Genomic DNA, 27538 nt, shown 5'->3' on the forward strand with positions numbered 1-27538 from the left:
GTTGAAGTGCACGAGTAAGTAGATTCTTACAGGTCTGATCTGCAATGTGTGATTATCTCCTAAAATTTGAAACAGGCACTGCTGTTTTTTAAGGATTGCAAATAGCCTTTTATCTGAGAATCTCTAAGGATTCAACATTCCTCACTCACTGGAGGAAGGTCAGTTAATACCAGAAGCTTGGATGAGGAAGAGGACTAAACCTGGGGGCTTCAGGGTCTTGTATCTTTTAAAAATGAAGGTATCAGGTGATGTGATAAGCCTGCCTTGATAAGGAAAAGGAGGGGACAAACAGTGGAAATGCCTGTGGAAAGAGGAAAAATAACAGAGGTAACAGTGAAGGAAACACAAAAGAAGAGAGGCTCAGACTGAGGATGTGTTTGGAAATACATGAGGACCCATGAGGGAGAAGTGATAGTATAGGATTATCAGCTTCTCTAAGGGCAGCCTTTCCCCTTTGTGTTCGTATTTTCCTATGAACAGTCTGGGATTTCCACCATGAAACTAGGTACTTAGGGCCTACAGACCCTTAGTGTCCTATTGGGGTGAAGGCCAAGTTTTGTTTTGTTTTGATAGTTTTGTTACTGGGTCTGCCTGAGGCTATGACTGCACCTAGACAAGGACACTCTGAAGCCAATTCCAAGAGCCATCCATGTGCCTAGGCCCAAGGGGAACAAATGTGCTATCGCTGGACTTTTCACATACACAAATCTGACCATGTTATACGTGCCTTAAAACCAAGCAGTGGCTCCCCATTGCCCCTGGGATAAAATCATGTCCTTTTAGGTGCTTCAAGAGAGAAACTAGCTTATCTTTTCTGCTCTCATGTCTCATTCCAGCCCATCTCTCCATTCTACATCCCATCCTACTCAACCCTTGTGATTCCATAGTTTTGTGTCCTGCTCCCTCTCACCTTCCACCCTTTTACACATTGCCACATTTATGCCTGTTATCTTCTCCCAATCCCTCCCACTTACCCATCAAGATAACTGCTATTCATCCCTCAGTTCTCAAACTCTAAATCTTATTCCTTGACTACCCCCACGACGAGCACTTTCTACACCATATAAAAATTGCCAGTTTATTGATCTGTCACCCTTCCCATGCTCTCTGTACAGCACAACTCCAGGGGCACCATTTGCACAGTTATAAAAGGCAGAGATTGTACTTTGTTTACTATTGTATAACTAGTACCCAGCAGAGGGGCTTGCACACATTAGGTATGTAGCATCTTTTAACTAAGTTTTTTTGTTAATTTTTTTGGTTGTTTTTTGTTTTTATTTCAGAGAGAGCGAAAGCACACCCAAGTGGGGAAAAGGGGGGCAGGGGAAGAGAGGAAGAACTCCATGCTCAGTACAGAGCCCAACTTGAGCCCAATATGAGACCAACGTGGGGCTCGATCCCATGACCCTGGGATCATGACCTGAGCTGAAATCAAGAGTCAGACGCTCAACCAACTAAGTCACCCAGGTGCCTATTGACTAAGTTTTTATACATCTGGCATTTATTTGAGGAAACTTGGAATGATTCATTAAAAAAAGGTATTTAAAAATACAGGAGAGAAAAAAGCTCCAAGGTTTCGAATATAAAAAAGGAAAAGGCTGAGTGCTGTGGATTGGCTTGTCAGAATGACAGTTTCTAGTAAGTAAAAAAGAGATGATTTTTCTGAACTATTTCAAAGCAACCCAGTAGTTGATGAAAGTTTTTCTTTGAAAGAAGGATCACAGTTAATAAAAGCAGAAAGAAAAAGGGAATTAAGATATCACCATTTTGCAAGCCTTAAAAAAAAATAACTGATCTAGGCCATGATCAGTGATGTTTGCCAAAATTTTTATGTAACCCACTGGTCAATCATTAAGCTTAGTAAGAGGACAACTGAATATTATTGTTTCCTGTGAGCTGTAACAGAAACAAAGAGTACCACCTGTGGAATACTCTAGCCAAGGAGGAGGAAAAAAACCAAACATGAATCTAAGCTCTTAACTACCAGTTTTTAGAAACCTGTGGATAGAGAAAGATTCAGCAACAAAAGGAGTCAATCAGCCAAAACCAGAATGCAGGAAATTCTATAGGACAAATAACCCAATTCCTTAAATAGCCATCCTGAAAAAAAAGGCAGGGGGGAGGAGGGGGAGACTATTAGAGATAAAGAGAATTAAGAGAATTATTAACCAAATGGAATGAATGGGACTTGTTTAAATCCTAATTAAAAGACACTATGAGAAAAAAAGGAATATAGACTTATTATTTGAGGATATCAATAAATTGTTAATTTTGTTGGGTATGGTAAAGATATTACAGCTATGATAAAAACTTATCTGTTAGAGGTATATACTGAAATATCTACAAATGAAATGGTATGTCTGTGATCTGCTTTTAAATACTCCAGCACAGAGGCACCTGGGTAGCTCAGTTAAGCGTCCAACTTTGGCTCAGGTCATGATCTCACAGCTGATGGGTTTGAGCCCCAGCTCTCACGTGCTGACAGCTCAAACAGAGCCTAGATCCTGCTTTGGATTCTCTGTTTCCTTCTCTCTCTGCCCCTCCCCGACTCGTGCTCTGTATCTCAAAAATAAAGAAATAAATGTTTAAAAATTTTTTTAAATACTCAGCACAAACAGAACAGGAGCAACAAAATGTAGGTAGGAAGAGATAAAATAAGAATAGTAGAAAGTTAACTGTTGAAGTTGGGTGATAGGTACGTGAGTATGATACTCTCACTATACTTTTTGAAAACTTCTATAATAAAAATTTAAAAACACATAAATGAAGAGGGGAAATAACAAAGGAAGTCTTCAAAGGGGAGACATGTTCCAAAGCAGTAGCAAGGAGAAAGTGAATTAGGAAAAACCAACGATACCAATAGCAAAAAAACCTTTCAATATAATACAAGCAGGACTCAGACAATGGGTCATGATGATGAATACAAGGAAAGGTCCCAGCAAAAGTATTAACATACATGTCCAAAGCCCTGTGATCCTGGGAATCCCCAGGAATCTTACAGAATAATCAAGAATATTCAATATAGGATGTAGTCATTTGAATACTGCAACAGCTGTGGCATCAGGTTAAAATGAAAGGACGGGGGAAAAGATGGGAAAGCACTGTAAGAGATACTGTAATACAAAAGCATCCAGGATACACAGGTTTTGGCAAAAGTTTATACATATCAAATGAGCTCATGATGAAGTCATCTACTCCCAAGACAAAAGACCAATAAAATATCCTAAGATTCTGGAAGCCTGACAAGTTTTAATTCTGTTTTCTGGGTTAGAGTCAAGACCATAGAGATGGGAATGCTTAGAATCAACCTAAACCTTTCTCTGCTTTAGACGATGATTCTCATTCCACATGCAAGTTAACTTGCTGCTGTATGTCCAGTTGGTTCAGCCTGGTACCTCCCAGACATATGACCCTAACAAAATAAACAATGATTACTGTCAATAATTTTGTTGCTACTTTTTTTGCACAAGGACCACTTTGTCCCAAGATATTATTTTCCTTATAAAATAAAAGCAGCATCCTTATGTCATAGGCAGAGAACAGTAGGAGGAGATATCATTCAGTAAGGTATGTATATAAAAGAAATTAAAGCTGAGAGACCCAGCTGTGAGTGACCAATCTCCCAATCCAAGAGACTCTAACAATCAAGTTTCTTTCAAAGCTGGTCTCTGCTTAGTTTAAAGGAAGATCTTCTAGTCAAAGTTTCCAGGAAAGGGAAACTGGAGTAATTTTCAGATCTTCTAAACTAGGTCTCCAACCACTGTCCATATTAGTCTCTACAGAAACAAAGTAAGGGCAAGAGATAGATTTACCTCCTGTGGATTTACGGCAGTTAAGACAGAAACCTCATATGACTGCCTCCCTGACTGCATGGTCACCAAGTGATGTGTCACATCAGGCACTGAAGACAGGGGACGTGGGGATCCTTCAGCAAGCACCTCTGAAACAGCAGAAAATGTTTCAGTGAAAACTGAATCCACAGTTATACCTACCTGCATTATCAAGCCTCTCATTAAGAACACTAAAAACTGTTCCCTGAAAAACTCATATTCCTTATTTCTTCCAAATTAATTCCTGTCTGATAATCATTACCAGTGAATTTAGAAAGTATTACAAAAGGGGGATGAGAAGGTAAGGCAAGAAATCCTATTTTAAGAGTTGACCATTTTGCAATATACCAATTTAGAGTAATATAGCTTTTGCATTGTTAACTATATAAAAGTAATATAGCTTTTGTGCATTGAAACAGGGCAAAATCTGCTTACAAGGCAAATCAGGGGACCAGAGCCAACCCTTAAAGCAGCCACCAGTGACAGAAACAGTGTAATATGAGCAAGTCAAGAACTTAGGTCTGGTTTCAAAGTTCCTGTACTCCGTGTCCCTTCCTCCCTTGAGACTTTCTTCCTTAAGCATGGCAAAGTAGTTCCATGCAATTTCTGTGTCTCACACTTTGGTTAACCACTAGTACCATTTGAGAAACCAAGGAGGCTTGCTGTGGAAGCACACTCTGGCCCATGTAGACTCCACACACAAGTTACACAAACATGGTCACTTATACACAAAACTGAGTGGGATATGAGAAACTAAAACACACGATCTCGGACTTTATCAGTGAGATCGCCATAAAAATCTTCTGGAAACAGTTTATACATAAACTACTTAGCTCTCTAATAAATTAAAAGTTTCTTCTAGGGGGCTTTCAATATATACTGCTCTTCCAGGTTGTACCGTGCAACTTAACATTTGCTTATATGCTATCTTCTGTTCACTGTTGTCTCCCATATGTAAGTTTTGACTTTTCAGCTACATTTTAGAGTCCCTGCTTTCTACTTTTATCTTTCCCATGGTGCCAGGCACACAGTAGGCACTGAATAAATGCATGCTGACCTCACCTGTTAAGTTTTTCAGAGAAGAGGGCCTGGCCTGTGTAACTTGGGTGAAATTTCTATACCAGAGAGGAGCAACTGTTTCCTAGAGAGCCCTTTCTTTTCTCCAGAAGATATGGCTTTTGAAGATATGGAGAAATTGCTTTATATCTCCTCTGTAAAACCTGGTTATGTTCTGTTTAAATGTTTTAAAAGTTAAGTTCTTCCAAAACTGCAATAGGAAAGATAGAAATAGTTGGGCTAGGATGCTAGGATTATGGATAATTTTCTTCTTAAAATTTTTTCTTGTTATTCTTTTGTTACATCATCTGTTCAACAAAAAAGAAATTTTTTAAAAACAGATTCACTTATCCATCCTAGAGACAAAGAATACAAATGCTACTCAATCATACCACAGCTACTCACAAGAAACGAAATTAATTAAAACCTCCATTTTGGAGACAACCCCATTCCTTAGTCCCTAGCTGCAGCCCATTTTCCCCAAATAAAGCAGAGTTGAAAGTCTTACCATCATCAACTCCTAGGATAGAATTGGTATTTGGTAGGTTCAAGGACTCTCCACCAAGGCTGGGCTGGGAATTCATAGGCACCAGGTTTTTACTGGTTACTGAAGCCTCTTCAAGCAAACTACTGCCCATTAGTGGCTCAGCTGCACAGAGAATAGGATGTGAGAGACACGCAGCGGTCACGGCTATGCCTGGTCCCATTTCCCTTCATGGGAAGCTGACATTTTCTTTCAAAAGTGGAATTAACCTGTATCTTGGATGCTATCTACTTTTGGGAAGCAAGAATAAACCTAGAAGGGAAGGGTGGAGCCTTGTAGATAAATATCCTTGCCTGTGATCAGCATGTGGAGAATTAAATATGTGAAATGGGATGGATGCATCCTTGGAAAGGAGTATTTGGAATGAAATAATTGATTAAAATAACACATGGAAAAAATAATAAAAATGAGTTACCAAATTTAAGTTAGGGTGAAAAGGGAGTCATGACTGATATATAAAAAATGCCTAAAACTTTGTCTTATAGAAATCTTTATCACAGGAATACTCAAATGCTGGTTCATGGATCAGCACTAGTTACCATCATACTCACTAGGGAAACTTAAAAACTACAGATTCTGGGATCTTATTTCCAAATAATCTCACTTATCAGGTTGAATTGTTTTGTTTTATTTGGGAATGAAGGGTAGACAAGCAATAAAACTATATACATTTTAAAAGCTTTTAGATTTTATTGTACAGCTACATTGTAAATCTCTAGTCCATCCAGTGAGACCAGGTCTTTCCCCCCAACATAGAATCTGAAAATTTCCAAATAACCAGACAGGCCAGTTATTTGGCTTTTTGTACCCAGAAGATCTAGCCCTCCACTACACCCTCTCTTCTCACCAGTTTGCTCCTGCTCTTGACTCCCAGCTGCTCCTAGCTGCAAATGATGCTTTCTCATGTGCACATTCCTACTTCCACTCTGAGAGAAGGTCTTCCCACAGACTTGACACTGATGGGGCTTCTCTCCTGAAACAGAGACCAGGTTAAGACAGGGTAGCCAAAAAGACAGGGTACATTTCTGACAGCAAGAGAACAGACTCAATACATGGATAGAGAAGCCCAGAGAATGTTAAACTAAACATAAGAGGCTTTTCCTTCTCCCATTCTCCACCTCGCCTCAGAGGCCCCCAGCCTCCAAACTTTCAGTGTATCAAGGAAGGCAAGAAGAGTTGTTCACCAGGAGGGCTTGGCACACTCACTGCTCACAGCCCCTCTCCTTCCCATACCCACTGTACTGTTGCCTTCACAACCTCTGGTATGAGGTCACAGCAGCCATGTAGAATACTTCCTTCCCTTTCCAGATACAGTCTTCCATGAACCTCCAGAATATTTTCCATCCTCAAGGATCCCAACCCTGCATTCATAATGGCCCCTTATCCCACTTCCGGCCACCACTCTCCGTCTTTAATGTTTACAACATGGCTCTTCTGCACGGCGATCTGAACTACCCTCTGTGTCCTCGAGTCCAAAATTCTCAGTCTGCCTTTCACCTACTCAGACAACCACACTTAGAGCTGGGGTCAGAAACACGTGGCTACAGGGGATGAGCCTGTGGCAAAAGTAGGTGAAATGGCCACAAAACTTCCAGAAATGGCAAATCTATAGGGACAGAAAGCTAACCAGCGTTTGCCTGGATCTGGGGGTGGAAGCAGGGACTGACAACCAGGGCACAAAAAGGAACTTTCTGGTGTGACAGAAGTGTTCTAAAACTGGATTGTGGTAATGACTGTATAATTCTATATACTTTCTAAAAATCACTGATTTGTATGCTTACAATGGATGAATGAATGTTAAGGTATAGGCATTATACATCAAAAAAGCAGCTGATGGGTACCTGGCTGGCTCAGTGGCACGTGCAACTCTTGATCTCAGGATTGTGAGTTCAAGACCCATGATGGGTGTAGAAATTACTTAAAAATAAAGTCTTAAAAAAAGCTGTTAAAAAAGAACTAAAATGGATCGACATACAGTGACTAAACAGAAACCCATGAATTCAAACTAATACTAGTGAGAAAGAAAGGCAGTTATCTGACACTAGTAGAAGAAACAAGAGTACCAATTTCTTATTTTGAAAACTCATAATCAAAAGAAATTACAAGAAAAAGATGACACATTCATCCTCATTTCCTGTACAAATGACCACATAGCCTTAATGGAAGACAGAAGAGACCTTTTATACAAAGAATTCCAGCTGATGTGAACAGAATGATAGAATCAGAAACCTACTATTCTATAATCGTAATGAAATAACCAATTCAGGCATCATTCAGAGATGAAACCATAAAGCAAAAGGTTGCCAGGGAAATTTAAAGTGTGAACATCATGGTGTTACCACCTGAACCCATTGATGAATTCTGATAACCAAGCATTGTGTGCCTCCTGATATGATAAAAAATGAAACACATACAACCATCTAGAACATATTCATGCTAAATCTTTGAACCTTTGAGGCTTTTAGGGCTTACTTCCTTTTATAGGAAATCTAGGGAAACACGTTAAATGACATGAAAAGGAAGCAAACCAACAAATCCAGAATATGGGACATTCTATAAAACCCAACTAACTCCAATAAGACTCCAATAAGTCTATGGCATGAAAGGAAAAAAAGTAAGTACAGACAGATTTAAAGAAGACTTGCTCAGTACAATAATGAAACTTTGTTGGATCCTGATTTAAATCAACTTTAAAAGACATTTTTGAGAAAAGTGAAGAAAAACTAAACACGGACTGGGAATGAGATAACACTAAGAAAGGTATGATAATAGTATTATATTTACATAAGAAAACGTCTTTATTTACTCTTATGTATGTTTGACATAATTTTATAGAATAAAATTAAATAAAATAAAAACACTCTATAAGCCAAGCAAAACATCCGTGGAAGTCTACATCTAAACCACAGGTTATCAGTTTGCCACCTCTGCTTAGAACTTTTCTTCATATAAAAAACTGCTCCATCCCTACAGGCTCAGCTCTGAAATTCATGTCCTTGATTGATTACACCTCTTCAACTACCTCGCTCCCACTGACCTACTTTGCTGTCCTCATCGTTTTGGCTTCCCTGTACTTCTCGTGGCTAGTGATTTGAATAATTACTTGATTCTGTTCTAGAACCTCTTTCTACTTTGAGTTCACTTCCTCCTTGGGAAGTCTCTGCTCTGAATGACCTCCATGGTCAATACCTGATGGAACTTATAAAGCACCCAGCACAGTGCGAAATAAATTTGCAAATAAATTTCTTCAGAAAAGTTCTGGATTAGAAATCAATTCAGTCAATGGCTAAGCTGAAAATAAGAATAATTAGATTCCCCCCTTGATTATACAACCCTTTGAATGCAATTATTAAGAGCCAGGATTTCTAATTCTGTCATGAGGAGGAGTAAACTTTATGTTGAACAGTTTGTTTCTGGATTTCTTTTTTTTTTTTTTAAGTTTATTTATTGTGAGAGCCACCACGCACATGTGTGTGTGTGGGAGTAGGGGAGGGACACGGAGAGAGAGGGAGAGAATTGCAAGCAGGTTCCACGTGGTCAGCACATGAAGCCTGAAGCAGGGCTCAATCTCACAAACCATGAGACCATGACCTGAGCGGAAATCAAGAGTCAGAGCTTAACTAACTGAGCAACCCAGGCGCCCCTTTAGATTTCTTTATACCATACCCCTCCCATGCATTTACACTTTTGGTTCTCCACCTTCCCTGAAATCTATGAATGGCCAGAGTTCAAGTACCTGAATGAACCACCAAATGTTTTCGGAGGCTAGAATACTCAGCAAAGGAACGGCCACATCCTTGGGCTTCACAAAGGAAAGGCTTCTCTCCTAGAGACAGAAAATGAGTTAAAGATTCAGTCTTCTGATGAACTATCTATTACTTTCTTTTCCCATTACTCTTATTGTGTTTCCAATGACATGATCTGATTTCTTGAATTCATGCTATATAATTTCAATTGGGTTATTGATCAAGCGTCTTCTCTCAATGATCTCCTAGCAGACAGCCCACCAGATAGCCCTGCCCTCTTCTTTAGAGTGGCTACCTCTGAGCATCATACTTCCTTCTCCCACCTGGCTTAAGGGCTGACCCCCAGCTACAATGACCTACCTTCTTCAGTAATCCCAACCCTTTTGAGGGTATCAAGATCAACACCATATATGCTGTCAGAATTTTTACCTTCTATCAATTCTCTTTATGATTCAGTTTCTAAATCCACTAAAAAGTGCATTTTTACAGGTTACAAAATAAGTATTGCATAGTCCTATTCTATAAAGCAAATAAAAACAGATGTTCAGGCAAACAAAGAAAACTTGTAACAATATGCTAAAAGTAGTTACATCCTGACAGTGGTATTATGGATGATTTACTTTCTTCTTTGTGCCTTTATGTAAGTTTCATTGTCTACAGTATTACTTTGTTATTTTAAAAATCAAAGATGCCTGGTAAAAACTAATTAAGGTCTGTAGACTGAAAGTACTGTTAACTTTCTGGTTTTGATATTGTACTGTGGCTACATAAGATGTCATGTTTTGGGGAAGCTGGGTGAAGCACACAACAGAACTCTTTGTACTATTTTATCTTATTTAAAAAAATTTTTTTAATGTTTATTTATTTTTGAGAGAGAGACAGCTTGAGCAGGGGAGGAGCAGAGAGAGAGAAACACACACAGAATCTGAAGCAGGCTCCAGGCTCTGAGTTATCAGCACACAGCCTGGCATGGGTCTTGAACCGACGTACCGTGAGATCATGACCTGAGCTGAAGTCGGACACTTAACCGACTGAGCCACCCAGGCACCCCTCTTTGTACTATTTTCACAACTACTCATGAGTCTATAATTATTTCAAAATAAAAAGTGAAAAAAAATCAGAGATGCAGTCCTATCTGACAGTCACAGACTAGTGTGAGATAAATGTATTCATAAATAACTTTAACATAAATTCCTGTACAAAAAAGTACTTAAGTATTTAGAAAAGGGAGGAATTCTAATTGTGGTAATTTTTTTTTTTAAAGAAGCTGAGTTTAAATTTAAAAAAATAAATAAAGAAGCTGAGTTTAAGCAGATCTTAAAAGATGACAAGGAAGAAAGGGAATTTCAAGCACAAAGAACAATGTGAGCACAGCCTTGAAACTAAGAGTGCCCAGGACAAGTTCAGAAAATAGTAAGTGGAAAATAATAAGAAATATTGGTCTCTGCCTCTGGATCCTGACACAGAACTCCGAAATCCCTTGGAATTTCCTAGGTGAGAGTAATATCTTTTATTCTAGTGAGTGACTCTTGGTGAGCTCCTAGATGAGGGCTGCTCACCAGAAAGACCAAGCCATGATTAGAAGCTTGAGACTTTCAGCCCCATCCCCCATTCTCCAGAGAGGGAGGAGGGGCTGGACATGGAAATTAATAATTGATAATGCCCACATGGAGAAGCCTCTATAAAAATCCCTGAAGTACAGGGTCCAGAAGCTTTATGGTTGGTGAACACAATTACACGCCAGGAGGGAGGCACACTCCAACTCCATGGGGGTAGAAATTCCTATGCTTCGGACCTTTCCAGATCTTGCCCTAAATATCTCTTTGTCTGGCTATTCTTCTGTATCTTACAGCATATCCTTTATTATACAATAAACTAGTAGATGGAAATAAGTGTTTCCCTGAGTTCTGTGAGCTGTTCTAACAAATAACTGAATCCAAAGGAGGATCATGGGAACTTCTGATTTGTAGCCAAGTGAGACCAAAGTTGTGAGCAACCTGAGAACCTACTACTTGCAACTGCCATCTGAAGGAGTATGTGCAAAATCTTGTGGAACTGAGCCCTTGATCTGTGGGGTCTGATGCTATCAACAGGCAGACAGTGTTAGAATTAAGTTAAATTGTAGGACACCCAACTGGTGTTGCAGAGAATTGTTTGGTGTGGGGAAATATCCTCACACATCTGGTGTCAGCAGTGTTGTCAGTGTGGCAGCAGTGTGAGAGTAAAGGAGAAACCCAGGAAGAGTGTGTTTCCCTACCCAGCAAGTAAAGCTGACACGGTGACAACAGGGGATCTGGGCCTGTAAGAAGGGGACAGCACTGCTCTAGATCACATTGTTCTTTCAGACTGTCCCAGTTTAATGTTTGTGACCTTCCAGTGAATGGTCTGTAACTTTTCTGAAAACACGTTTATGCCTTCACACCTACCCCAAAATGCTAGTCACTCAAAAAGTTGCCAAATAAATGAATAATATACGTTATTAAAGCCTTAGAACAAGAGTCACTAGAATCTAGTGGCATGAATCACTGCAACGAGCTGGCTTAGGTGAGATGGCTTTCATATTTGGAAACTGAGAGAATGGTGATTTTTGCTGAAAGGAAAGGACACAGAAGAAGAGGATTGCTGCCCAATGATTAAGAGCACAAGTCCATTAACGTTGAGTTCAAATCTTGATACCACCACTTATCAGTATGGGGAAGTTAGCTCACCTCTCTGAGAAACAGCTTTTTATCTATAAAATTAACACAATACAATCTCAAAAGAGTATTTTGAGAACTGAGACACAAGTTAAATATCTTCAGCATAGTGTCTGGCACACAGTCAGCCCTCATGGTAAGCCACTGAAATTGGGAGCTTTAATTACTGTTGTTACTACTAATAAAGGTCTGTGGTTCAGTTTTGACATTTGAGATACTTTTTTTTTTTAGTTTTTTTTTTAATGTTTTTTATTTATTTCTAGGAGAGAGAGAGAGACAGCGTGAGCAGGGGAGGGTCAGAGAGAGAGGGAGTCACAGATTGAAACAGGCTCCAGGCTCTGATCTGGCAGTCAGCACAGAGCCCGGCGCGGGGCTCGAACCCACAAACCGCGAGATCATGACTTAAGCGAAAGTCAGACGCTTAACCGACTAAGCCACCCAGGCGCCCCTGACATTTGAGATACTTTGAGTTGTCAGCATTTGAAATCTAAATCCTCATAAGAGCTTTGAAGTCAGATCAGAATTCAAATCTCCACTCTGCCTTTCCTGGCTGTGTAATGTTGGGCAAGTTATTTAACTGTCTAATCTCCTGTTTCTTCATCAATAAATACAGTATCTAATGTATAAAGTATCCTTGGGTATTAAATGGGATAATGTATATGTGCTTGACCCATACTAAGTTGTGTCAATAAACACCAACTTTTGTTATTATATTAATTACGGTGACTCAGATCCATGAGGCATCCAGGAAGACATGATCACGGTGAGCCATGAGACTGCAATCAGAGAGCCCACTGAGTGAAATGGGAGAAACATGAAATTCTGAAAATGATGAACAATTAGGAGATTAGCAAGGGAGAGCTAGAAAGAGCTAGAATGGACAGAGAAAATAAAGTCATTCCCCAAAGTAAAAGAAAGCATTTAAGATGTTCAGTTTTATCAAATCTACAAAGATGAGGAGCAGCACAAGGATGAAGGAGTTAATGAATTCAACAATAAGGTATGGTGAACTCTACTTCCCTTATCTATTTGGCTGGATGTTTTTCTTGTTCTTTTATTCAAACTGCTTCTTGGGGCAAGTATAGTTTATTCTCTCAAGAAAGAGCAGAGAACAGAGCTATTCTTCCCTAAAACATACCCAGTGGTAACGACACCCTAGCAGGAATCATAGGGACATACCTGGAACAAGTTTCACTTTTTAGTGCCCTTTAAGTGTACCTGCTGTTGTTTTAGCAATGCAAGAATAAAGATGAGACAAAGAAAGTGGCAAGAGTGGGGAAGAAAAGTTACACATCCTAAGAGATCAGTCTTGGTTCAGTGATTAAGCTCTGACAAGAGACTTAGCACATTTTAGGCCAATGGCTTGGAAAGTCACCCTTGAACTCTTGGAATGAGAGTCAGGGTATTTTCATTGTGCTCCTTTGGTATTAACATACTATTTGACCCAGATCAAGTCACTTTTCCATTCTGCTTCTCATGTTGTAAGGCTTTAACAAAGCAAACTCCTCAAAGCCAGGGATTAAAATTAGTTTTTGTATTTCCCCCCACCCTACCCCATTTGGTGGATAGAAGAGGCTCTGTATGGTCTGTATGATTCAATAAATATTACTGACCAAAATTATAACCAAGTAACACTTGAAGAAATTTAGCAATACTGATTTTGTCCATATCTCATCCTAGCACGGTTATCAGAGAAGGTCTTATATGCCTTCTAAGACTTTAGGCTCCGAGAGGCAGACATTAACACTGTCTATTTACACACAGGTAAAAAGTCAATAAATGTGACTGAATTAAATGAAAAGTGCCATGAAGCATGTGAAAAAAAAATTCCACTTTTAGAGTTCTAGCAATAACCCTAGATCTTCATTTCCATTTCTACCTCAGAGCCTTTCCTAAGGGTGGGCAAGCAAACCCTGGGCCAAGTGGCAGACTGCCTGCAGGAATGTTGGGGTTGCACACACCTGTATGGATGCGCAAGTGGTTCTTCAGATTTCCAGCTGTAGTGAACTGTTTACCGCAGCTTGACTCGGGGCACATAAAGGGCTTCTCCCCATTATGAGTCCTCATGTGCACCTTCAGCCTCTGCAACACATAGAAGCTTTTCCCACAACCTTCTGCTGGACAGATGAAAGAGCGGTCATTTCTGCAAAAACAAAACAAAACAAAAACAAACCAACAAAATCAAATCATATAAGCAACAATACCTGAAAATGCTCTTTGTTAGAAAGGACAAGTCATAGCTCCTGTTGCCTCTCAAAGCAGACAGTAACTCCCAAACCTAGGTATATCAGAAGCATATGAAGTTTGCTAGAACTACAGATGCCCAGGCCTGCCTTCCTATTTTTTTTTTTTCAAGTAATCTTACGCCCAATGTGCCACCTGAACTTACAACCCCAAGATCAAGAGCTGCATGCTCTACCCACTAAGCCAGCCAGGTGCCTATGCCTTACTTGTTGAATACTGATTTCACAGGTTTGAGAGTAGAGGCCACACTTACATATACTTTTTCTTAAGTTTCCCAAGAAATTATGTTTTATGTTTTGGCACATGTAGGTGCCAAATGTCTTACTAAATATTTGTAAAGAATGAGGTAAATGAGACAATTCTATTAAAGAACAAAAGACATCTTAATCACAAGTAAGCTGGAGCCTTTATTTTCCTTTCATCTATCAATTGAGGGACAAGCTCCTCCAGAAGCATCAACGTTCTTGAGCTCCAAGTATGGAACCTCAGATATGCTCACCGATGAGTTTTGAGATGGTACTTGAAGTGAGCTGGCCACACAAATGTCCGGTCACAGCCTTCAACTGTACATTTGAGTTTCTTTTCCACTTGAGGAAGGGGCCCAGAATCTTTGGGCTGCCCATCTCCAGAACCAAGGTGGACATTTTCCCCTGTAACAGAGTCACATATTTGTAATCTAGAGAAGGAACCTGCTGAGGTATTTTGGTTCACACAATAAAGCTCCTATCTTTTACTCCTAATGATCAGCAAGTAGGCATCTATCTTCAGCTTCCCTAACTCTCTCCATATCCATTTAACAACAGAAGTGAGTGAGCAATTTGTTCCTATCCTCCTATCTCCTTAATCCAGAGAATTATCAAAAGCCATCATGCTTTGTTTCACAAGACTAGGCCTCTCTGGCAAATGTAAGAAATGTCTACATGGCTTCACATCAAAACAGGAGAGTTAAACGTATTTCGCATTACACAAATAGGGAAGCAGATTCAACACCCGGAGGTGGTTGCTAAAGACGACTTCAAGTTCTAGGTATTACAAAACTTGTATTTACTTTAGGAGGAGCAGCCATTCTAGCTTAGTTGTGAACTTAAGGTTGTGATTTCTTTTGTAAATGATCATTCTTAGGTTTCTATCTTCTGAGGTCAATTTGGCTAGAAAGCATTTTAAATTTTTTTAAATGTTTTATTTATTTCTGAGAGAGAGAGAGAGAGAGACAGCGTGAACAGGGGAGGATCAGAGAGAGAGGGAGATACAGAATCTGAAACAGGCTCCGGGCTCTGAGCTGGCTGTCAGCACAGAGCCCGATGTGGGGCTCAGACCCATGAACCGTGAGATCATGACCTAAGCCGAAGTCAGACGCTTAACTAACTGAGCCACACAGGCGCCCCTGTTTCTAGCATTTTAGAGAATATGAATAACCTTCCAATTTCCTATGCTACCTCTCTTTAGTTATAAAATCTTTAAGAATGCAAAAACTCAGGGGCGCCTGGGTGGCTTAGTCGGTTAAGCGTCCGACTTTCGCTTAGGTCATGATCCCGCGGTTCGTGGGTTCGAGCCCCGCGTCGGGCTCCGTGCTGCCAGCTCAGAGCCTGGAGCCTGTTTCAGTCTGTGACTCCCTCTCTCTCTGACCCTCCCCTGCTCACGCTCTCTCTCTCTCTCTCTCTCCTAGAAATAACTAAAATCTTAAAAAAAAAAAAAGAATGCAAAAACTCAGCTGACTAAAATTTCTAACCACATTTTAAAAAGCTAGAGATAACATCTACTGAAGTTTTTTGTTCAATAGAATAAAAGCAGAGGAGAAAAGGAGCACATAGTGCAGCACCTCCCTTAAATTTAAAGGAAATCAGTTAATTAAAACTTTATATAAACCCCAGATTCATGGGTGGTATTTCTTTTCTTTCATTTTCTTCAAGATATAGCTGGACATCAACAGAGAAAGTACTCACAACCACTTAATTATGCTGTAAGCATATGGAGTTTATTTTTCTACTATACATACCTCAGGAATAAGATTTATATTTCCAAATTTCCCTCTCAAAAGTCAAGAATAAGGATAATAAATATCGTACCCATCACATTTCCTGGAACCTGACAATTGATCAAAGTTTCCATCCCGTCTATTAATCTTATTCTCTTCCTGTCCAACATTCCCCTTGCTGTACATTTCAACTAAGATGCCTTTCACTAGTTAATATTAACTTTTTTTTTAAATATTGTCCCACATATTTTTTTAAATTTAATTGAAAAATACCTGCACATAGGTAAATTTTAAAATTTCTTACAACAGGAAATTTCCCACCAACTCCAGAGCTCCAGGTAATTAATGTATAATGAAAGGTCTGTGGAAATCCCATGCTAATATAAAAATGTAAACCAGTGACATTTGGGGCTTTGTGCATTCAATGTTGTAGATACAGTGAGAATACTGATATAATCATGAAATTTAAAAATTGCTCAAAAAATAGTGAGTTGCCTTGTATTTGAGTCTTTATAAAACTACTCCCTTAAAAACACTAAAGCATTGTTTGCAGAAGATGGATAAGCTTAAAAGGATGTCAGCCAATGATAATTCTGGATATTTATTTATTTATGTATTTATTTATATATCTGTTTATTTTAGTTTTGGATAGAAATCCTCTGATGAAGTGGTTCCCCCCACCAAAAAAGAGTAAGACAAAGAAACAGTAAGACCAAGAAATTTAACATTTCATACTAAGCGTGTCAGATAACACTGTAAACACTTTAAATATCCCAGTTATGTGAGAAAGGCCTTTACATTTAGGATAACATTCCCAGTGACAGTATCATAGATAACATGGCTCAGTAAATTTTTTCTGTGAAGGACCAGAGAGTAAATATTTTCAGCTGTGAGGACAAGATGGTCTCTGTCACAACTACTTAATGTTGCTACTGTAGCAGCCATAGACAATTTGAATGCATGCTGCCTGTGGTCCAATAAAACTTTATTTACACTATGGTTGGTTATTTGGCCCTTTACTAACCCCTGATATACTGCATCATATACAAAATTTAAATATTGAAATTTAAAAATTGAAATATGTGTATTTCAGTCAACTTAGATGGAAGTGAAAATGTGCTCTAAAAACTGTTACAGGACCCTTAAAGTGGCTTTAGTAACAACAAAGATTTTTATGTTAAAAATCCATTTAAATACTGAATAAAATCATTTTATTATATGTAGTGAGTAAAAAGCAATATTAAATTAATATATTTCATGACTTAAAATGCATGTGTACACTGGGTGTTGTATGGAAACCAATCTGACAATAAATTATATTTTTAAAAAATTGAAAAATAAAATAAAACGCATCCATGTGTATGGGCACCTGGGTGGCTCAGTCAGTTAAGCGTCAGACTCTTAGTTTTGGGTCAGATCATGATCTCATGGTTTCGTGAGTTTGAGCCCCATGTAAGGTGGGCTCTGTACCAACAGCACAGAATTTGCTTGGGATCCTCTCTCTCCCTCTCTCTGTCCCTCCCCCACTCTCTCTGCCACTGTCTCTCAAAATAAATTTTAAAAAATGTTAAATGCAAGTATAATCAAAATAATAAAAATTTCAGGTTGGAGTTAAGATGGCAGAGAAGTAGGGGGACCCGAATTTCCCTCATCCCTCAAACACAGCTGTACTTAGGTCAGAATACTTAAAACACTCAGGAATATAGACTGCAGAATCACAGAAAAATCTCCACAGGTGAATGGAGACAGCTTGGCAGGACAGAGGTGTGTGTTTGTGAATTGAGAAAGATAAAATGGTGGGCAGCATAGGCATGGAAGGGAGGAGAGCCCTTCTGTTGAGAGAGAAAAGGAAGAGAAAGAGGTAAAGGAAGCATGATATTCTGTTTGGACAAACGAAAAACCTCTCCAGATCATGTGGGGAACAAGAAATAAAGAAGTTTCTACTTTGCAAACAGCCTTAGGAATGAAGATCAGAGTTTTCAGGGGTTCACGACTTTCCCGGCTCTGCACCAGAGCTATCCCCATGTGTTCATGTCTTGGGGGGAAGGGCAGCCAGCCCTGGGGTGTGGTAATAATCTCAGGGAATGCACTGGGAGAGAATAGTCCCTTCCCTCGAGTACTGTGAGAAGAGGGTATATTAACCCCCCACCAAAGACAAAAGATTCTGCAGGCACCTGCCAGCCAGAGGCCGTGAGTCGGCTAGGCAGAGCGGCGCTACCCCAGAACTAGTCTGCATGGAGCAGGACCCTTTAAGACACCGGGTTTTGATCCCAGCTGAGAGCATAGGAGGCCTGGGAGACTGTGGAGAAGGACAAGTCACCCACTGTGCTATTCTGTGAGGGCTGCCTGAACACTGTGGTTTGAGACACCTGGTTTGGGGAGAATAAACTGGGGTGTTGCCATTTTTCTCCCCATCACCAACACAGTGGGGCCTCAGGGAACATGACAGCAGCCCACAGTGGAGGCAACCAACTTACACCAAACCCACCCCTCTGTGCCTGGCAAATGCTTATCTACCAGAGTGGGACTGACACTGACCAAACCAGACTGACCCTAACTGAACCAGATGGCCTCTCCAGCAGACCAGCACGGCCGCCCGTCCCAGGCCCCAACAGACAACTGGCTTGCAGTTTTATATGTCAGTCTGTTGTTGCTGTTGTTTTCTCTTTTCTTTCCTTCCCTTTTCCCTTCTCTTTCTTTCTATCCTCCTCTTTTTTCCCCCTTCCCCCTTTGAAATCAGGCTCATAGTTTCTGATTTGATTTTTGGTTGATCTTAGTGTGTGTGTGTGTATGTGTGCAAAAATTTTTTTTTTCTTTCTTTTTTTCTTTCTCTGTTCTGGTTGTTTGTTTAATCAGGCATTTTAACTCTAATCTTTTTATACCTTTTCTGTATCTCCTTCTTCATTTTCCTCCCTCTTTCTCTCTCTCTCTCTCTCTGGATTAAGCCTTATAGTTTCTTTGATTCTCTGCCTGTTTTGTTTTGTTTTGTTTTTCACCTTTTCGATTCCTCTCTTTGTATGGAATAAGGCTCCCCATCCCTCTGCTTTCCTTTTTTCCATGGTTACTTCAAATACATCAAAGCACACCTGGTAGAATGTCCAAACAATGCACCACTATGAGCAGTAGGAGAGAACAGCCAAATACTCAACAACAGAGTGCATGCAACACACTCCAGAAATAGTTCCTGAAGTGCCAGTCCCTGGACAGTGTATGACCCCTTTTTAATATAATACTCGCAGGTGCAGGACACATAACAAGCTATTAAAACACATAAAAGACAGGACCTAGCCAAAATGATGAAATGGAAGAATTCTCCTCAAAAGAAATTCCAGGAAGAAATGACAGCCAGAGAATTGCTCAAAACAGATATAAACAATATATCTGAACAAGAATTTAGAATAACAATCATAAGACTAATAGCTGGGCTTGAAAAGAGCATAGAAGACTGTAGACAATCTACTGCTGCAGAGAGCAAAGACCTAAGAAATAGTTAACAATGAATTAAGAAATGCTGTAAATGAGATACAAAATAAACTAGATGCAGTGACAGCAAGGATGGAAGAAGCAGAGAAGAGAAGAGGTGAAATGGAAGATAAACTTATGGAAAATGATGACGCTGAAAAATAAGAGGGATAGGAAACTACTAGAGCACAAGGGGAGAATTAGACACCTAAGTGATTCAATGAAAGGAAATAATATCCATTATCATAGCAGTTACAGAAGAAGAACAACATAAAGAGAAAGGGTCAGAAGGTTTATTTGAACAAATTATAGCTGAGAACTACCTAAATCTGGGGAAGGAAGCAGACATCCAAGTCCGCACAGAGAACTCCCTTCAAAATCAACAAAAACAGGTCAACATCATATCAACATATAGTGAAACTGGCAAAATACATAGATAAAGAGAGAATTCTGAAAGCAGCCAGGGACAAACAGATCTTTTTTTTTTTTTTTTGAATTTTTTTAANAGGGACAAACAGATCTTAACTTATGAGAGTAGAAACATAAGGGTAGCAGACTTGTCCACTGAAACTTGGTAGGCCAGAAGGGAGTGGCAGGAAATATTCACTGTGCTAAACAGGAAAAATATGCAGCCAAGAATCCTTTATCCAGCAAGGCTGTCATTCAGAATAGAAGGAGAGATAAAGGCCTTCCCAGACAAACAAAAACTAAAGGAGTTCATGACCACTAAACTAGCCCTGCGGAAGATCCTAAGGGGGATTCAGTGAGTGGAAAGCAGCAAAGACTACAACGGACCAGAGATGTCACCACAAACATGAAACCTACAGAGAACACAATGGCACTAAATCTGTACCTTTCAATAATCACTCTGAATGTAAACGGACTAAATGCCCCAATCAAAAGATACAGGATATCAGAACAGAAAAAAAAAAAACAAGATCCACCTATATGCTGCCTACAAGAGACTCACTTTAGACTTGAGGACACCTTCAGATTGAAAGTGAGGGGCTGAAGAACCATCTATCATGCTACTGGAAGTAAAAAGAAAACTGAGTAGCCATACTTATATCAGACAAACTAGATTTTAAAACAAAGGTGTAACAAGAGACAAAGGACACTATAGCATAATTAAAGAGTCTATCCATCAAGAAGAGCTAACATTTATAAATATTTATGCCCCAAAAGTGGAAACACCCAAAATATAAATTAATCACAAACATAAACACATGTATAGATAATAATACTGTAGTTATAGGGGACTTTTATACTCCACCTACACAGATAATCTAGGCAGAAAATCAACAAGGAAACAACAGCTCTGAATGACACATTGAACCAGATGGACTTAAAAGATATATTCAGAACTTTTTATCCTAAAGCACCAGAATACACATTCTTCTTCTCAAGTGCACATGTCACATTCTCCAAAATAGATCACATACTGGGTCACAAAGCAGCCCTCAACAAATATAAAAGATTTGAGATCATACCATGCATATTTTCAGATCACAATGCTATGAAACTTGAAATCAACCATAAGAAAAAATCTGGAAAGCCCCCAAATACATGGAGGTTAAAGAACATCCTACTAAAGAATGAATGGGTCAACTAGAAAATTAAAGAATAAATTTAAAAATATATGGAAGCAAATGGAAATGAAAACATGACAGTCCAAACCCTTTGGAATGCGGCAAAGGCAGTCCTAAAAGGAAAATACACTGCAATTCAGGCCTATCTCAAGAAGCAAAAAAGGTCCCAAATACATAACCTAACCAAGCCCAAAGCCAGCAGAAAAGAAATAATAAAGATTATTATTATAATAATAGAGCAGAAATAAATGTAGAATAAAAAAAAACAGCAGAACAGATCAATGAATCTAAGAGCTGGTTTTTCAAAAAAATAAACAAAATTGATAAACCCCTAGCCAGACTTCTCAAAAAGAATAGAGGATTCAAACTGATAAAATCACAAATGAAAGAGGAGAGATCACAATGAACACCACAGAAATACAAATAATTTTTAGAAAATACTATAAAAAACTTATATGCCAACAAACTAGACAATCTGGAAGAAATGGACAAATTCTTAGACACCCACACACTACCAAAATTCAAAGGAGAAGAAACAGAAAATTTGAACAGACCCATAACCAGTGAAAAAACCGAATTACTAAAAATCTCCCAATACGTAAGAGTCCTGGGCCAGGTGGCTTCTCAGGGGAATTCTACCAGACATTTAAAGCAGAGTTAAGGGGTGCTTGGGTGGATCGGTTGGTTAAGTTCTTCAGCTGAAGAACCAACTTCAGTTCAGGTCATGATCTCGCAGTTTGTGAGTTCGAGCCCCACTTCAGGCTCTGTGCTGACAGCTCAGAGCCTGGAATCTGCTTCAGATTCTGTGTCTCCCTCTCTCTCTCTCCCCCTCCCTGCTCATGCTCCCTTCTGTCTCAAAAATAAATTAAGAAAATAATTAGTTTTTTTTTTTAATTTTTTTTTTATTTTTTTATTTATTTTTAGGAGAGAGAGAGAGAGACAGCGTGAGCAGGGGAGGGTCAGAGAGAGAGGGAGATACAGACTCTGAAATAGGCTCCAGGCTCTGAGCTGGCAGTCAGCACAGAGTCCGACGCAGGGCTCGAACCCACGAACCGCAAGATCATGACCTAAGCAAAAGTCGGACGCTTAACCGACTAAGCCACCCAGGCGCCCCAATTAAGAAAATAATTAGTAAAAAAAGAATAAAAGCAAAGTTAACACTCATTCTTCTCAAGCTGTTTGAAAAAATAGAAATGGAAGAAAAGCTTCCAGAGTCCTTCTATGAAGCCAGTATTACCTTGATTCCCAAAGCAGACAAAGACCCCACTAAAAAAGAGAATTACAGGCCAATATTCCTGATGAATATGGATGCAAAAGTTCTCAACAAGATACTAGCAAATCAAATTCAACAATATATTAAGAGAATTATTCACCATGATCAAGTGGGATTCATTCCTGGCTGCAGGACTTGTTCAATATTTGCAAATCAATCAATGTGATACATCACATTAATAGAAGAAAGGATAAGAACCATATGATCCTGTCAACAGAGGAAGAAAAAGCATTTGACAAAATACAGCATCCTTTCTTAATAAAAAAACCCTCAAGAAAGTCAAATAAAGAACATATCGTAAGCAATATATGAAAAGCCCACAGCTAACATCATCCTCAATGGGGAAAAACTAAGAGCTTTCCCCTTGAGATCAGGAACACAACAGGGATGCCCACTCTCACCACTGTTGTTTAACGTAGTGTTGAAGTCCTAGCCTCAGCAATCAGACAACAAAATGAAATAAAAGGCATCCAATTGTCAAAGAAGAAGTCAAACTTTCACTTTTTGCATATGACATGATACTTTACAGGGAAAACCTGAAAGACCCCACCAAAAAACTGCTAGAACTGATGAATGAAATCAGCAAAGTCGCAGGATACAAAATCAATGTACAGAAATAAGTTGCATTTTTATACACCAATAATGAAACAACAGAAAGAGGAATAGATCCCATTTACAACTGCATCAAGAACCATAAAATACCTAGGAATAAACCTAACCAAAGAGGTAAAATATCTGTATGCTGAAAACTATAGAAAGCTTATGAAAGAAATTGAAGATGACACAAAGAAATGGAAAAACAACCCACGCTCATGGATTGGAAGAACAAATATTGTTAAAATGTCGATACTACCCAAAGCAATCTACACATTTAATGTAATCCCAATCAAAATAGCACAGCATTTTTCACAGAGCTAGAACAAACAATCCTAAAGTTTTTATGGAATCAGAAAAGACCCCAAATAGCCAAAGTAATGTTAAAAAAGAAAATCAAAGCTGGAGACATCACAATACTAGACTTTAGCCTGTATTACAAAGCTGTTAATCATCAAGACAGTATGGTATTGGCACAAAAACAGACACACAGACAAATGAAATAGAATAGAGAACCCAGAATTGGACCTACAAATGTATGGCCAACTAATCTTTGACAAAGCAGGAAAGAGTATCCAATGGAAAAAAGACAGTCTTTTTAGCAAATAGTGCTGGGAGAACTGGACAGCAACATGCAGAAGAATGAAACTAGACTATTCTCTTACACCATACACATACACACACAAAAAAAATAAAAAATGGATGAAAGACCTAAATGTGAAACAGGAAACCATCAAAATCCTATAGGAGAAAACAGGCAGCAAACGCTGACCTTGGCCACAGCAACTTCTTACCTGACATGTCTCTGAAGGCAAGGGAAATAAAAGCAAAAATGAACTACTGGAACCTCATTGTGATAAAAAGCTTCTGCACAGCAAAGGAAATAATCAACAAAACTAAAATGCAACCTACAAAATGGGAGAAGATATTTGCAAATGACATATTGGATAAAGGGTTAGCTTCAAAAATTTATGAAGAATTTACCAAAATCAACACCTGAAAAACAAATAATCCAATGAAGAAATGGGCAGAAGACATGAATAGACACTCTTCCAAAGAAGACATCCAGATGGCAAACACACATAAAAAGATACTCAACATTGCTCATCATCAGGGAAATACAAATCAAAAGCACATTAAGATATCACCTCACACTGGTCAGAGTGGCTAAAATTAACAAGTTAGGAAATAACAGATGTTGGCAAGGATGTGGACAATGGGAGCCCTCCTGCACTGTTGGTGGGAATGTAAACTAGTGCAGCCACTCTGGAAAACAGTATGGCAGTTCCTCAAAAAATTAAAAATAGAATTACCCTTCAACCCAGCTGTAACACTACTAGGAATTTGTCCAAAGGATACAGGAGTGCTGATTCATAGGGGCACATGTACCCCACTGTTTATAGCAGCACTCTCAGCCCTAGCCAAATTATGGAAAGAGCCCAAATGTCTGTCGATTGATGAATGGATAAAGATGTGGTTTATATATTCAATGGAATACTACTCAACAATGAAAAAGAATGAAATCTTGCCATTTGCAACAACATGGATGGAACTGGAAGGTATCATGCTAAGTGAAATAAGTCAGAGAAAGACAGATACCATATGATTTCATTCCTTTGTGGAAGGTGAGAAAGTTAACAGAAGACCATAGGGGAAGGGAAGGAAACATAAGATACAGAGAGGGAGGCAAACCATAAGACTCTTAAATACAGAGTACAAACTGAGGGTTGATAGGAGTAGAGTTTGGGGGGCTGGGGAAAATGGGTGATGGGCATTGAGGACAGCAATTGTTGGGATGAGCACTGGGTATTATATGTAAGTGATGAATCATGGGAATCTACTCCTGAAGCCAAGACTATACTGTATGTTAGCTAACTTGACAATATATAAATAAACAACTAATTAATAAAATTTTCAAAAAACAAAACTTACAATGTTTAATTTTATCTACATGGCTAAAGGTTTAGATATTTAAGTTAGCCCCCCCAAAAAGGTTTTATGGAATCATCTCATTGACAAAATAGAGGATCGTCATATATTTGGGCTGACTTTATATTCTATCATACGAGGTAGTTGTTTAGGTAGTAAGGTAACATATTTTGAGAGTAATGAAAACATCCACAGAATGCTTTGCTTTATAAAAGCATTTCCCAGACAGAATCTTATTTAAATATCTAAAACAACCAAATCTGGTAAGCTGCTTGATCTCTATGCTCTGAACAAGAGAAAACTGAAGGTAAAGAGTTTAAATTCCCCAGGCAGAGAACTACCTAATGACAGCACCAAGTCTGGATTCCAGGTCTCCAGATTCCAAATCCCAAGCTCCCTCCCCACACAGCTTCTAAATGGCACATACAACACTACTTCCTTAATGCAAAGAGATGCTGAAGGTTTTGAGATCCACAGATTAGGAAAAGCATCTCAGTAAGAATCTGAACTTTAGAGCCCCCAAAATAGTAAAATGGACCATGCTAAGCAGCACTACAGTAGTTAAAGCAGAACTGATTATTTTGAAACTAACAGAAGTTTGAAGTTCTCTTTGCAATGACATGGATGGAGTTAAAGAGTATTATGCTAAATGAAATAAGTCAGAGAAGGGCAAATACTGTATGATTTCACTCACAGGTTGAATTTTAGAAAACAAAACAAAAAAGCAAAGGGGGTAAAAAGAGAGAAAGGCAAACCAAAAAAACAGATTCTTAACTATAGAGAACAAACTGATGGTAACCAGAGGGGAGATGGGTGGGGTGATGGGTGAAATAGTTGATAGGGATTAAGGAGTACACTTATTGTGATGACCACTGGGTGATGTATGAAAATACTGAATCACTATGCTGTACACCTGAAATTAGTATTACACTCTATATTAACTAACTGGAATTTAAAGAAAAACTTTTTTTAAAAAGGTAGTTTGGAGTTCTCTATACAGGAAAGATTTAGGTTAATGTTTTTAAAACTGGAATATTCTGAAGTATTCTCAGGAATCCTTCAGTTCTGTACGAGAAAGTTTTTTTTTTTTTAAGTTTTTATTTATTTACTTTGAGAGAGCGCGAGTGCGCATACAAGCACAGGGGAGGGGCAGAGAAGAGAGGGAGAGAATCACAAGGAGGTTCCACACTGTCAGCACAGAGCCTGACGCAGGGCTTTATCTCACAAACTGGGAGATGATGATCTGAGCTTAAATGACTAAGCCACCCAGGTGCCCCTGAATGAGAAAGTTTTTAATTTTTTTTGCCTATGTTTTATTTTTATTTCTGAGAGAGAGAGAGACAGCATGAGGAGGGGAGGGTCAGTGAGAGAGGGAGACACAGAATCTGAAGCAGGCTCCAGGCTGTGAGTTAGCTGTCAGCACAAAGCCCGACACGGGGCTCGAACCCAAGAACCATGAGATCATGACCTGAGCCAAAGTTGGACACTTCACCGACTGAGCCACCCAGGCGCCCCAGAGTTTTTAATTTTTAATTTTCACTTGCATGTTAATCACAAAATAATCATAAGCATATTCTAGATCATCTGCACGTATTCTCAACAGCTAGTTACCAATATAAGATTTCAGGGCTTAAATTTGGTTTGTGATAATGATAGTGTGTACCTTAATAATTTGCTGTAGTACCTTAATTGTCACAGATTAAAGAGAAGTATAGAAGCAGCTCTAAAACAAAAACTATTGTGGCATAAGTAAAGGTTGTGGACTCGTTTCAGAGTGCTTTAAATTTTTTTTAATGTTTTTTATTTAATAAATAGGAGAGAGAGAGAGAGACAGCGTGAGCAGGGGCGGGTCAGAGAGAGAGGGAGTCACAGACTGAAACAGGCTCCAGGCTCTGAGCTGGCAGTCAGCACAGAGCCCGACGCGGGGCCCGAACCCACGAACCGTGAGATCATGACCTAAGCAAAAGTCGGACGCTTAACTGACTAAGCCACCCAGGCGCCCCCAGAGTGCTTTAAATAGAGTCCTGGTTCTCAAGTTTTAACATGTGCTGGAGCCACAGAGAGGGCTCACTAAAAGAGTGCATGTTTCTAATTTAGTAGGATGAAAGCTGACAATTGGCATTTCTATGTTTCCAGGTGATGCTGATGGTTCAAGGATAACATTTGAAAATTACTAGATAGAGAAAAGTGGCACAAAGTAAGTAATACAGGCATGCTGAACTCAAAAGAAATAGGACTACAAGCAATGGGCATTGTATGGAAGCCAATTTAACAATAAATGATATTAAAAAAAAAAAGAAAGAAAGAAATAGCACTACAGCCTGTTTGGATATTAGTCATAAGATGAACTGGTTCCCCCTGACAAAAAAGGCAGCCATAGCTACTAAAATTTCTAAATTGCAATGAGTAGCAATTCAGTTTCAGCAAAATATCATTAGCTGCCACACTGACTGAATATTAACTCTTTGTTTTCATTGGTTTTGTAGCTTTACTTCTATTAGTTGGTGAAACTGTTTTGATTTTCAAATCATATAAAATCTCTAAGTATAGGGAACATTACAATAAAAACAATTCAAGATAACATCAAGATCTGGGAAATA

At 39.0% G+C, this 27538-nt stretch overlaps 1 protein-coding gene across 6 annotated transcripts in view; it reads right to left on the bottom strand.

Annotated features, from left to right (window-relative positions):
- Window positions 1–27538, bottom strand: part of ZNF410 (zinc finger protein 410) — a 50473-nt gene that overhangs the window by 2204 nt on the left and 20731 nt on the right. For 3 of the 6 annotated variants that reach the window (XM_077750605.1, XM_077750602.1, XM_077750603.1), the window contains 7 exons: window positions 14616–14766; window positions 13834–14015; window positions 9167–9256; window positions 6278–6403; window positions 5395–5535; window positions 3813–3940; window positions 3145–3412 (listed from right to left, as the gene is read on the bottom strand). In XM_077750605.1, coding sequence (XP_077606731.1) covers window positions 3356–3412; window positions 3813–3940; window positions 5395–5535; window positions 6278–6403; window positions 9167–9256; window positions 13834–14015; window positions 14616–14766 — 875 coding nt within the window. In that variant the 3' untranslated portion in view covers window positions 3145–3355. Of the gene's footprint in view, window positions 1–3144; window positions 3413–3812; window positions 3941–4892; window positions 5098–5394; window positions 5536–6277; window positions 6404–9166; window positions 9257–13833; window positions 14016–14615; window positions 14767–27538 lie in introns of those variants that run through there. The other 3 variants (XM_077750606.1, XM_077750604.1, XR_013331725.1) reach the window with 2 other exon arrangements.

Source organism: Crocuta crocuta, unplaced genomic scaffold, assembly GCF_008692635.1.
Source record: "Crocuta crocuta isolate KB4526 unplaced genomic scaffold, BGI_CrCroc_1.0 scaffold186, whole genome shotgun sequence".
Taxonomy (NCBI): Eukaryota; Metazoa; Chordata; class Mammalia; order Carnivora; family Hyaenidae; genus Crocuta; species Crocuta crocuta.